A 13,969-nucleotide genomic window follows, 5' to 3' on the forward strand; every position below is an offset into this window, starting at 1 on the left:
TAATTATTTTTTAAACTTTTTTTTCAGTAAGCCTACTAATGTTTACTTGTTAACATTGAAGACCATCTCATCTTGCCACGGAACACTTCCTAGGCCATTGAAGTACTCTTTGTAAAAATTTCTGACATCCTTCGCAGCGGTAGTTGCTCTATTATACCGTCGAGTAGTACCTAGATTAGGCCTTTGGTGATGTTGTACGTATTCCTGTAGACCTTTTTCTAGAACTCCTGGATTGACGGTAATATTATCTCTGTTCAATAATGATGTTTTGTAGAAGACACATACATTTGATGATTTTCTCAGCCTTTCCTACTTCTGTTTCGATGGGTTTGCTGAGCAAATTTCCATTTTGAAGTTAAAATGCCAAATGCACACTCGACACAACGTCTGCACCTTGACAATCGATAATTAAATATGCGCTCTTCTTCACTCAAATTTCGTTGGCGAATGGCTTCATTATGTATGATTTTAATGGATAGGCATCGTCGCCTACCAGAACATATGGAATGAGTGTTTCACTGCTGGTATCTATCGGTGAGGGAGCAGGCAAATGTTCTGAGAAATTTTCAAAAAACTTGGATATTGGTGATGCTTCGAAAACTCCCCCGTCGCTTTGCTTTCCGTACGCTCCAACATCTATGAATATGAATTTACACTTGGCGTCGGCTACTGCATGAAGGTTAACTGAAAAAAATTTCTTATAGTTCAAAAACATTGTACCGCTTTTCCCAGGAGATTTTATTCTCACGTGTTTTCCGTCTATACAACCTACACAGTTGGGAAAGTTCCATTTCTCCTTAAATTCTGCTGCAATTTCAAGAAATCTTTGTTTATTAGGCACTGGTAAGTGGACTGGGGCAAGCTGTTCCCACATGCAATCACAAACTTCCTCGACTATTTTTCCGACGGTGTAGTTGCTCATGCGAAATGTTTCGCTCAATGCTTCAAAGGACATGCCTGTTGATAGATACCTGAAACAATAATACAACAACCTCAAAAAATCGATTAAAATTAGGAATAAATATTAACTTCACTTGTTTTAAAACCTATTTTTCAAAACTAAAGACCTACTATCTGCTAATTTTTTTATATAAGTTGTGATTGTATTAAAATATAACTTTACAAGGAATACGCTACTAACTGTGCCAGATAGATTGTATTTTTTTATTGCATTGCTGGTCTAAGTTATAGTTTCAAACTGGAAATTATTATTTCAGGAGACGAAGCACGGAAGACGTGGGAGCACTTGGAGAGATACGTTTCAGGAAGAAAGTAAAAGAAAACAAAATCTGGGTTCCGGAGCAAAACCAACATGGACCTACTTTGAATCTTTAACTTTCTTATTGCCTGTAATGAAGCCACGAGTGACAACTGGAAATCTCCCTGTCTCTGATACGCCTGTCAACACTCTTCTAGAATCTGAGGATTATGCCGATTTAACAGAACATGATGAGACGTCTACTCTAAATATCGACGAACCTGATGAGTCACCAAATGTAGAACGAGCTCAACGATCCGATAACACGTCCACACCTAGTCCTACTCCAGTGAACAACGAGTTTCAGCGTCCTCGGCAAAAGAGAAAGCGAGGATCGACAATACAAAACGAGGCTCTTAATTTGGAAAAAAGGAAAGTCCAGCTACTGGAAGCTCGGTTTGCTGTCCAAAAATCCAGCTCAATGGAGGAAGAGGATGAAGACTTATCGTTTTTTAAAAGTTTGCTGCCTGCACTGAAGAAGCTTACCATACCTTCGAAAAATGAAATTGAAAGCTTCAATCTTCAATAGCGTCATCGCTGAGCTCGAAGCAGAAGAAAGATGCAACAGGCCATACCAATCCGTAAATACTCCTCTTTTCTAGTCCACAATCAGGGAATTTTGGAGGATACAACTTAAATAATCCCTATGCATCAACTTCAAGGCCTACTACACCACATACTGAAACCTGGCCTACCCCTAATGACCAAATACAGACGCCTCCCTACACCAATACCTTCGAGAATCTCTAAGTACAAACATTAACAGATGAAACATATGATTAGTTCTCTTTTTTTACATAAGTATTGTTTAAGCTTTTGCTTAAAAATGTTTGACCGTCTTGTTAGCTAGTATTTTACTTATATACCCTGTTGATAGGTGTAACAACTTTTATTCTCATTTATTACATACATTTTTACAATTAGATTTAATTATTATAATTCTCTTCACGTTAGACAATATTTTGATACATGCGCTCAAATTGTATTGTAATAGATTAACATTAAGATTATGCATTATAATCTTAGTTATACAAATAAACATTAAGAGTCATTAGATTCCATGGGTTATATTTATTTTACATTATTTTACAATTATATTTTGATAAAATAAAAATGTTTTCAATCCTGAATACTATGTTTATTTACTTACCTCAAGAGAATCGATAGCTTTTCGGCAGGTTCTATACAAGTTCTAAAGTTGGACCATTTCTGTAAATCTCCCTTGATGTGGGACAGTATGTAGTCATATGTTTCAACAGGTCCATTCGATAGTATTTCTTGAATTTGTCAGCATGATCACGTAAGGGTAAACAGGTCACATAAAACTCACTTTGGGTGTGATCTTCATTAAACTCATGTACCCAAAACTGTCTCGTGTTTGAATTTAATAATAAATTTCCTGTCTAACAACAAAAAATCCGCTAAAATCCTCGTCCATTGTAAAAATTTCAAACAATAATCAACAACAAAACTTAAACAAACTTCAAAGTGTTAAAGCCACGATCCGCACTTCTTGAGAGCTGACAGAGTACTGAGTTTCTCATCTCTCTGCCTCTGTCGGGTTGAAATACCGGCTGCAGTGTAGGAGGGTCAAATCTGATCTGTCTGATCGGAACCGGGTTGTCGTACCTGACTGAGCGGACCGGCTCCAGTGTAGGAGCGCCCTAATGCGACAAAAACTAGCAGCGCCTCCAGCGGACAGCGACGTCGACTTTGCACCCATCCACTTATGTAATATAAATTATTCAATAGTTTATTCAACACAAACAAGAAAAATACAGCTGCTTACACTGACTGCATTTCTGTCCTGGACAGCACCAACAGTTAGGGTTTTGTGTGTGTGTGTGTGTGTGTGTGTGTGTGTGTGTGTGTGTGTGTGTGTGTCCAACGAGTTACATTTATTTGATAGAAGGTTATTTGGAAGTATAACTCTCGCAGAAACTGCTTTTCTAGACAAAACATTCAGTTTAATTATATAGTAATAAATAATTAATAATGCCGTTATTAAGGTGACAGAGTTCTTATTATAGTAGTACATTAATTCATCCCTCGAAGACGTAACTAATTCTCATGCACCCCATAATTTTATAAGGAATTGTTGCAAAATTTTGTTTGATTAGAATACAACATAAGATATTCGTAATTTTACTACTTAAAAATTATGGAATAGGAAAGGAGTTTCAACACCATTTTAAAATAACAAATACAATTATTTCACGCTATGATGTAATTGAAATTTCAAACTTATTATAGACACTAACGAGCAGTTAAAAACTCATTATTGTTCATTTATATACCAATATTAAGAGTTTACATAAACCTAATTATTTAATTTCATACAGGTTATTATTAAATACAAACATCTTTTAGACTAAGATTTCAATTAATTTCGGATTCATTTCTAATCTGAGATGGATTTTTGGTCTTGCCTTGTATTTAAAAATTGAGTAACAGATAAAATCTGAAGATTAAGCTCTGAAATAAATACAGTGAACTTCAATAGAATTTTTAAAGGTTTTTCAGAAAAATTGTAATATTTGGCCATAAGTTTATTGTCTATCTTTTACTACCATGTAATATCTTGTCTTTTACATGGCATAGCTGGTTGCCCAGTGTCCATGAGTGAGTAGCTATCTTTCTTCCTCAGAAGAAATAAATAAAGTAGCTCATATCTATTAACAGGAACATTATCGGTAAATATAACATTAAAAATTACATTTTCACATGATAAACCCTCCAGCAATGATAAACAACGTGTGGCATTACTATCTATGCAACAAATAAAATATTTTGCAACGCAAAATACAGTCTAGAATGTATCTTAATGATTGAAAAGTTCTTGAAAACTTCACGGGACTAATAAAACTAAATTAATAAAATACTGTTTTGAATTTATTACTGGGTTAATTTTTTTTTTTGGGTTTTTTTGGGTACGAATGAAAGCATTTTCTCGTGTATAAAAACTCATTGCTGGATTAAATATTGAAAATCGAAACAAAATGGATAACGGGAACATGATAACATTACTTAAAAACAATAGCCCTCTAAATGTGACTTTACGAATTTCATCACCCTATGTACTTGTTGTTAAATAGGTCTGACTAATAATTTTACTATTAAAACTATTATAATTTTTTTCGTTTCCAAATTATTCTCATGTAAAATTATGAGTGATACTGTTCGTGTGTGATTTGCGGACACAAATTGTACATTGGACAGGATATGGTTGTAGTTTGCAAAGGAGGGCAAATGAAATAAACAAAGTTAATTTTAACCATCAAAGTGATATTATTGTAGTCATCGGATCATGCTACGTTTCAGAAAACATTTGTAGAGAAAAGGGGCATTCAGTTTAAAAGTGGAACCAGGGGGATATTGTATGGAAAAGTGAGTGTTTAATTGTTATTGCTGCTAATTTTATTATTTTGTCTATACTTGAGCAATTATTCTTTTATAAACTGAAAAAAAACAGATTTAATGTGAGAGTAAGAACTGCAGAGTTTGCTAAAATATTAAAATATGCTTTTAATGTGAAGAGTCTTCAAATCAGTAAGAAGGCAGTTAAAATATTACAGTGGTGATATTTTTATTGATGACTGTATCTACCTCAAACTGTGCACAAAAAATCTGTGTCCTGTGAAACGTATTCCTCGCGAATACAGCTTGAATTAACACTATCCACTATTTATCTTTACCTGAGAATAATTTGAAAGCATTATGAAGACCAATTTATTAGCGGAAAACCCATTCGTAAAAATGAGAAATATCATCAATGAAATCATGCAGTCTTAGCTTACAGTTTCATTAAAATGAAGACATAGCTATGCCTACGGTATTAAGTACATTAAAAGAAAGCTTATTGAAGAATGCAGGAAGAATATAATATGAAGGGAAAAAAGGAGGTACGTATAGGGGTGAGTCAGCCAAAAAATTCCTTGACATTACCATACAAGTCAAACCACCATAATATTGACTTGTAGAAAATTCACCTAATAGAAGCTGCAGCAAGAATAATTAGAAGTGATTTCAAAACATTCAATGCCTGAAATTGATGTATTTCCATCTCCAAAAGACCTCACTGAGGAGAGTGCTTTAGACTTACATCCCCAATACTAACTAAAATAAATGCTAATGTTACAGGTATTATTTGGTAAGGATCTTCTGTAACAATAAGTGAAGCCGGTTATGTCATTATGCCATGAATATGTCCTAGAGGGTTATCATGTTCATTAAAAATAGACCTTACAGTTCAATTCCATTGTGCTTTCAGTTCAAAATACATTGTTAACGTTCTCAACAATCTCGGAATTTCTTTATCCTACTGAGAAGGAATGCTGCAGTATGATGACGTCGCGCTATTATGAATACCAGTGAAAACACTACGCTGCGTGTGATCGTTATACCTTAATTACATTGAAATATTTTTTTCCTAAAAAAATTGAACTGTTAGACACACGGTGAAATATAAGATAGAACTATACTTTAAAAGACAAATATAACTTATTTAGATCCGACAAATTAAATGGTAGTCTTATAGAGTAATTTTCGGACATTCTGTAGATTACATATACATTCTGTAGGAAATACATCATTAATGTTTCAGTTGTCACAAAATGTACCTACTTCAACCAACTGGACCGGGAACCATTTCGGTTAATAACTGAGATGTCTCTAGCACCCTTGCTGTTCACAGTGGTCACTGACAGAAACAATCAGAACCACAAATTATTTCGCTTTGTTGCGTCTGCCTTTCAACCCCCACAGAACGCTCATTATGAATCTTTGTGTGGCCTGGCCTTGTCCCAAAATATTTCTTTTGTTAGATGATATAGACATTGTGAACAATCAAAATCCCTTCACGCTATGCATGAACCCTTCCATTTGTCACTACAAGGTAGTTAAATCTATCACCAATGGAAGAACTTAAACTAATTAGAAAACGTAAGCTTGGATTTATAATACATTTAGTAACCATAGTAAACATACATGTTCACTACTAACAAAACATCCAAAGGATTAATTTCATGAGAATATTTTTCAAAATTGTAAAGAATTCTGATATTTGATATAGATGAGCTGTATGTTTTGATATAAGTACTACATACATCAATATTAACAGTTATATTATTTAAAACTAAACATTTTTTAATTCTATGAAATGCAATAAACTATAAACCAAATTCACTGAAAACACAAACCGAAAAATAATTTCATACAGTTCTTCAAAAGAACTTTCACCTTACATAACATTTTTATACCATTAAAACAGTTTTAGTCTCCAAAAAGTTAACATACTAAGTTAACGATTCTAGCACTGGCTGGAAAATTCTTACAAAATATAGAAACTCTAACACGTAACGATCCAGGGTTCGTTTCTCCAGTGTGGACACTGGATAGGAACTTAAAACAGTAATAAGGACCGAAACGTTCGAAAATACTAATTATAACACAACTAACGTTTGTTGCGTTCGAAACGGTAAGAGTCAGAGCGTCTGCTAGCACGGAAAGTCGCGTAGCGTCGCTGTCCTGAACGAGTGCAATTATTAGAAATACCGAGAAAACCAGCCTAATTCTTGTGTAATACTCCTGTTTGAAGTATATCCGTTGACGTTGTGGACATATCTTTGGTTGACATACCGTCAGAGCCCTGTCGGCACAAGCGCTACAGATAAGAAGCCAACTATATATTTCTTAATGTCAAATCAAGCACGACAACTTTACTTGTAGTGAATTCCTTCACATAATTAGTCTAGCTCCTGCAGTAGGTACGTCCCTAATTAAATAAATTATCGCACTGCTTCAAAAACACTTATTGCCCTATTCTCGTCAGGTTCATCGTTGCTATGTTCCCTTCTTATCCAATTATAAATCATTAGAATCATCACTATTTGTATTTAATAATTTAAAAATGTTCTGAACCGATTGTAGATATGTGTTTATACATATTTTACACACTGGAGTGATATATAAGTCTATTTACTGTATGAAGTTACTGTAGACGTTCACCTTAGTTGCAATTGAATGTCTCGTTGTAATCCATGGATATTAATAGAATAAGGAGATGTAATGATAATTTATGTAATAAATAATATTAAAAGGTAACTAACACATATTTTTTAGTGCTTTACAAATGAGTTGATTCAGTTTGAATATTGAATTGAGGCCTGTACATATATCTTTTGTTGCTGCACATCCAATGTTCAAATGTATAAATAAGAAAATATTATGTGTACACTAAAATGTGCTGCAAAATTAACGAAACATATTATCTGTGTGCCAGTAACAAATTTATGCCACTGTAATTACCATTGCAGTTGGAGAAAATAAAAACACGCAAAAATTAAAAACTAATCAAATATGTAGCAATAAAGTGGGTGAGTCAAAGTGAACAAGAGAACAAGTTTTACATAAAAATAACTAAGCATATATTTCTCAGTGGGCCGAGTGATAGCAGCAACTAATAACACAAAATAATGGTAAAAAACAATTATAGGAATAAATAGGAAGGCACATCCACATACACTAGAGATGTTTTACACATCTCATACACAATACATTACACATACACATAGATACCTGTGTGTGTGTGTGTGTGTGTGTGTGTGTGTGTGTGTGTGTGTGTGTGTGTGTGTGTGTGTGTGTGTGTGTGTGTGTGTGAGAGAGAGAGAGAGAGAGAGAGAGAGAGAGAGAGAGAGAGAGAGAGAGAGAGAGAGAGAGAGAGAGAGAGAGAGGAGAGAGAGAGAGAGAGAGAGAGAGAGAGAGAGAGAGAGAGAGAGAGACTTTTTATCATCCAATTGTCTAACAATTGTCTAACAATTTGCTTATTTTTTTTATAAATATTTAATTAAGAAAACTTTTATTGAATACTAGTTTTTAAGCTATTTCTCAAGAATTATCTGTTACTTTCATATTATGCTATTCATAGATGAAAATTAATTTACATATGTAATTATTTCAAGAAATCCTACATTATTTTTATTCATGAGTTTTTGCGCATGAAAGTATCATATGAATGTGTTTATGTCTATTGTAAGCGTTAATCAAATGGAATTATTATAGAAACTAGAAATAAATATTAAATGTTAATATTATAATTTGTATTACTGTAGTAACAAATTGAAGTATGAACAATTTACTAGCTCTATTTTCCGGGCCTCGGGGCGTAGTCCTGTAATCCAGCTACTTGGAGGCCGGTTGATTGGATCCCCTCTGTCCCCGGGGTTGACTCCTGCGGTTTTCACGTTAGATCTGTGACCGCACTCAAGAAGACGGTTCATGACCGGCATTCACGGTTAAGTCTGCTCTGGCCCTGGGTTCGGCTTAGTCTTGGCTCGGGGTTGCCGGGGCCGAGTGTTGTAAGACCGGTGACGCTCGACTGTGTGTGGAAGCGGGTTTGGCGGGTGGGCTGGGATAAGCCTAGGCGTACTTGAAGAGACCCTCGACCCAATAACATTTTTTAAAAGTAATTTAAAGTTAGAATTAACTGTTGGATCTCTTTCAAAAGCTAATGAAGCAGTGATTTGCTTTGTATTTTACACGTCATATTTTAATATTTCAGTTATTTCATGGATCCAAGAATATTTTAGGTTTAATTTAATTCAATTTAAGTAATTTGTATATTCCATATAAAAATAACTAAAAAGCATTACTACTGTATTATTTATAAATAAAAGTAATTTTGTAGTGTCTTTATAAAAAAAAACTTCATGAATGTAGTCAAATTATAAAATTTCCTGTTTCAATAATTATTTCTGTAAACTTGTTAATTATACTATTTAAAAGCCAACTATGTTCTTCACCAATAGTAAAACAAAGTGTGAACTGTATGGTGAATTGTTTAATAAAATCGTTTTAAAACATAGGTTCCAAAAATTTTAAAATGGGAATACCTGTAATTTATTCCGCACATTTAACAATCTTGTATCCTGCTAAACATGTATGCACATATTGTTAATTTTGGAATTATTGTACACAAATCAATTAGAAGGTTTTAAAAAGTTTTATAAGTTCCACATTATTATAATTTGTAGCATTACATGAACTTATGCTGAAATAAAAATTTGAAAATATAAATATATATTTACGTAAATTTCTAAAATTTAAAGATATAAAATCGAATTTTTAAAGCATCATGACATTTTGTTAATTACCTACACGTGAATCATAAGGTTAGGCTTTTTGAAGGGGCCAATCGGACCAAGGTAGGAAAGTTCTAGGATTGAAACCTTTTTCTACACAATTATTATCATACACTGGAGTTGGATGGTTTTAAATCAAAATCGTAATGGCAGTTCTACATGAAAAATGTTTAACCTTAATAGAGTTCTGGTAATTTTTTGAAACACATGATGGTCCTAGGGATAAAACCATTTCATAAACAATTACTCAAGAAGTTTTGTAGTTATGTGGATCTTATGCAAAATTGACATGAAGGTTATATAGAACAAGGCCCTTCTTGGTTATTTTCAATACTGATGGTGGTTCCATCGGGCCAAAACCGTTACATGCAAACGTTTTGTAGTCGCCCTGTGGTAGAATGTATTTTTAATAAATCTATGCGAATATTTTAGGTACATGTAACAAAGAAAGGTTTTCAAAGAAATAATCATAACGCAGAATTTATACATTCCGAAAGTTAGTAGAGCAGAGTGGGGAAAGGCTAGTTGCTCTTGAAGCTCCTACACACCTGCCTTATAGAGAGTAGGTGCTTCCAGGGAACGGAAGCTGCTAGAAACCATAGCCTGCAGAAGGTGACTCTTACAAGAGTCTTGAGCAAGACCCTTTTATAATTAACTGTCTCAAGCTGGGATGCCATTAGAGCTGCTAGAGTGTGAGAGCTGCCAGAAGCTAGCAACTACTAAAGGCCGGGAGTTTCCAGAGATCAAACATGCCAGAAGCCAGAAGGTCCTGAGAAGTGAGCTCTCTAAAGCTATGTCTGTCAGATGCGAGAAGTATCCAGATTCCAAAATCTGGCAGGGATCCTGACCTGCAAGAGGTCGTAAATCTCAGAGACGAAGATGTTTCTTAGGCCAGGGTATGCTAGAGTCTACCAGAGGTCAAGAGGTCCTAGAAGCAAAGGGCCAGGAACTACCCTACAGGTGCAGGTTAGGATCTACTATATGCAGGGGAATCTCAATGCCGAGACTTGCTAAGAGCTCACATAGAACCAGAGGTGCTAGAGCCTGGAGTCTGTTAGAGGACTGGGCCTGCCATATATCAGAAACACCTTGCCACCGAAAGCTCTCGGTGCATGAGAATTCCCATAATCACCGTATTAACTTTGAATGGACACTCTCAGAAGACCAGAGATTAGAGGTTTTAAATTTAATTGCTAATTTCCTGTGGGTTTATTACAACCAGTTGGTTCAGTGACGTACGTTTCAATGTACCAGGCTAATTAACTGTGGAACTGAGATGAACTTAAATCTTATAGATAGTAAACCAAAAGGTCTTATTACTATTCTTTACTATCGGGTAATCTTTTACCTAATTGAACATATGCTGCCGTTGGAATAATTCAACATTTTGTTCTGCTTAGTCCAAATTAGATTTTGTCCTGAGTGATGCTGACAAACAGCTATATCTTGTGTAAATCAAAACTTGTAATAAAAAACAATAATTACATAAATACGGAATCTGCCTGTTAGGACTTCCAACCACACAGACTAAACGAGAGGGATTACACTCATATGTAAGCTTTTGACTACTAGAGGCTGTGACACAGCTTGACGTTCTCTCAAGGTGGTTTAGATAGTACTAATTATCTCTCTCTCTCATAATGTCTCTTTATCACAGGATCTATGTATAAAGGATCTCATTTACTTTAAAAGCAAAATCATTGCTTTATGCAAAAGGTTTATAGCATCGAGTCATGTTTTTATGCAATATTTCCGTTTCCTTGAGCTAATGAACCCATAAAATGTTACGTATGGTCTTTATTTGTTTGGAATGTTTAATAATATTGTTGAATGAACATCATAGTTCATTGGCCGATTAAAACTTTTTATTGATGAGAGATGATTTCAAATGAGAAAAAAATTTTTGTAAATGTTTATATTAAAAATTTTGAACACTACAAGGATTGAAGTCTACCCAATTTCATGTATACCCTGAGAAGTAACCATGTACAACGTACGGCTACAACCAGACCTCAAGTAAAAACTCTCTGTTCACACTTTTCCCTTCCACTCTCCATTTAAGTCTCTATGAATAGTTACAGCCCAGAACATTTTATTTGCTGCATTCATTCTAGAACTTCACCATATTTGGCCATATGTGATAGACATCATGCCATGACTGTAATGAATAAAATTGCAAGTGAAATTTTATAAATTAACATTTTATAGTTAAGCTTCCAAAGCAACTTTTGCAAAAGTTTTCTCCTTTGGATTCGGTACTTTTTTCTATAATCATTTCCAATTGACACCTAAACCAAAAATACCCATACTATATTTGATTAATACTCGCCAAAGAATAAGAGGGCCCAGCCAATTACTGAATTCACTCCTCCATTCCAGAACCCTCCTCTAATGACATATTATTAGACTGAAATCTTTTGGTAGTCTTACAGTTACATATTGAAACACTTTATGCTATTTCGTTTTAGATATACACAGTACTTAAATCACTATGAGAATGAGAATTTTCCCATTATAGCTTTAACCCGTAAGGTATGAAACGGTAAAACCGATACTTTTATCATCGAGATACAAAATTACACTTTTATTATTCATGAACGATCCATACTCTTTACTTGAAAAGAAACACACCCTTGTGTACCTTTCAAGTCTCTCCACTCTCGTTGAATGTTAAGTGTTTCTTTATATGAATATACAGATATGTCGGATCCCCTATATTTTAGTCCCACTTTATCCTTTACACAAATGTTTTTGACTAAGTTATTTCATTAAAACATGCAATTCGGTAGCAATTTTTAATCACGTGGCTGTCGGTATTTTACAAATAACACACACTTGGTTTTAGTCTAGACAAATTTGACTATACATGTTGTAAGGCAAGTGATTCTGATATAAAAAAAAACTGAAAACGTCCTCTGGATTAGTATAAAATAAGCCAGCAGTAGTAAGTGCTCTCTACCATCACGAGTGGCCATTTATACTTACCACAATAGAGCATTACAGGTGGCTTGTAAATAGATAATTATGCTCTACATTTTAATTAAGGGAGGGGGGTAGCTTTTCTGTTCGTTATTATTAATATCTAGATCATATGCAGTCGTAAAAGTATATAATTTATATACTTTTAAACTCTTGCTTTTTTCACCTTTTTGTTAATAATTAAAATTTTGTTACAAATAGAATAGTAAGTAAAACTATATATAATATCTTGGTGAATATAGCATTGGTGAAAACATCACGAATAAAATCCTTTACAAATTCATTAAGTATTCGTGTAGAAAATAGTTTTGTATAACAAAGATATTATTGATTCTATCATCTGTAACAGTTTAATGATTGCACAAAAATGATTTCTTACTACTATTCTCTCAGTTGACGTGGGTAGAAATACCTTTGGACTTGGGACGTCTGTGAAACGATAGCACCGAGGAACTTGGTTGGATTAAGAAGGATAAGAAGTATCGTCAACTCTAGGGTGGCATATTTAATAACAACCACAGCTGAGTGCTAGGCTGTAATCTTTGGACTAGTGGCTCTTTAATGAACCTCTAGTCCCAAACTCTTCGTCACACCATTTTCAATTCAATAATAATCTCCTAATTAGATATTGATAAGAAATCGAATAACTTGATGTATGTATGTAAATCCAACTTGTCACAAAATGTAACTCTGCAAGTGACTAAGGTCAGTTAGGATGTCACGGGAGCTATTCTCTAGATTTATCTCATCTGGATATACTTCTCACCTATAAACACCAAGATAGTTTTCCAAGCAAAATATATCTACAAATATCTATGGTAGAGCCGATGGCAGAGCGTTATAAGATATCGGAATGTGAATATGAGTTAGAGAAGCAATTTAAAATCCTGTCTGTTACTGTACGTTTCATGGGTACAATCGACTTTGTACTAAGACTCGGAGAGGCAAAATAACAGGGTATAGATCTCTCTTTAAGAGATTACGTCAATAGAATTCCAGATCTTTTCCCTATCTGCATAACACTGAGTGAGCTCTTTGCGAACGAACTGATATAATTAAATATGAATGTTCGCCATATTCTGACGAAAGCAGTACTCGCGCGGTTACAACAGTAACTGATATTTTAATCAAAAATTATAAATTGTCCATACTCTCCGTGCACACTATTTTGATGTCAACCTCTCGTCTTATAGATGCAAACAAGACGTTTTGCTTTTGTTTTAAGTTTCAAAAGAAATTATTTGCGTCGCAAAACGTGCTCCTCGGAGTTAGATGGGATGGTTTGGGCTACCCAGGATCATCTTTGCAGTTCTAACAACCTATCTGATATTAAAACGGTATTGGTCGAAATAAAAAAATAAATAGAAATAGAAATGTTTAAATCTTGCAGTTTGTGAAAGATTTAGATACTAATTATTTTACCAGCTTTCATGTTTAAATGACATGGTTTCCGTAAATGTTAGATGTAGTTTAAACATTTAAGTATATTTGAAATGCTAGTGTTTTAGTCAGGGGCTGCTTATTCTGTTAAGGTGAACTGTAAATTTACTTAACAAATTCAAAATATATGCAATAGTAAATACATATTTCCATG

At 34.2% G+C, this 13,969-nt stretch overlaps 2 protein-coding genes across 2 annotated transcripts in view; one reads left to right on the forward strand and one right to left on the reverse strand.

Moving 5' to 3' along the window:
• The window catches only part of LOC124366109 (putative fatty acyl-CoA reductase CG5065), a 107,341-nt gene that overhangs the window by 23,660 nt on the left and 69,712 nt on the right, over nucleotides 1–13,969 (forward strand). The window lies entirely within an intron of this gene.
• On the reverse strand, nucleotides 431–8,544 carry LOC124366824. The gene is made up of 4 exons (XM_046823426.1): nucleotides 8,395–8,544; nucleotides 2,888–2,984; nucleotides 2,409–2,535; nucleotides 431–971 (listed from the first exon to the last, which is right to left on the reverse strand). Exons 1-4 carry the CDS (start codon nucleotides 8,542–8,544, stop codon nucleotides 431–433), a joined length of 915 nt encoding a protein of 304 aa, XP_046679382.1.

Source organism: Homalodisca vitripennis, chromosome 7 (genome assembly GCF_021130785.1).
Source record: "Homalodisca vitripennis isolate AUS2020 chromosome 7, UT_GWSS_2.1, whole genome shotgun sequence".
NCBI lineage: Eukaryota > Metazoa > Arthropoda > Insecta > Hemiptera > Cicadellidae > Homalodisca > Homalodisca vitripennis.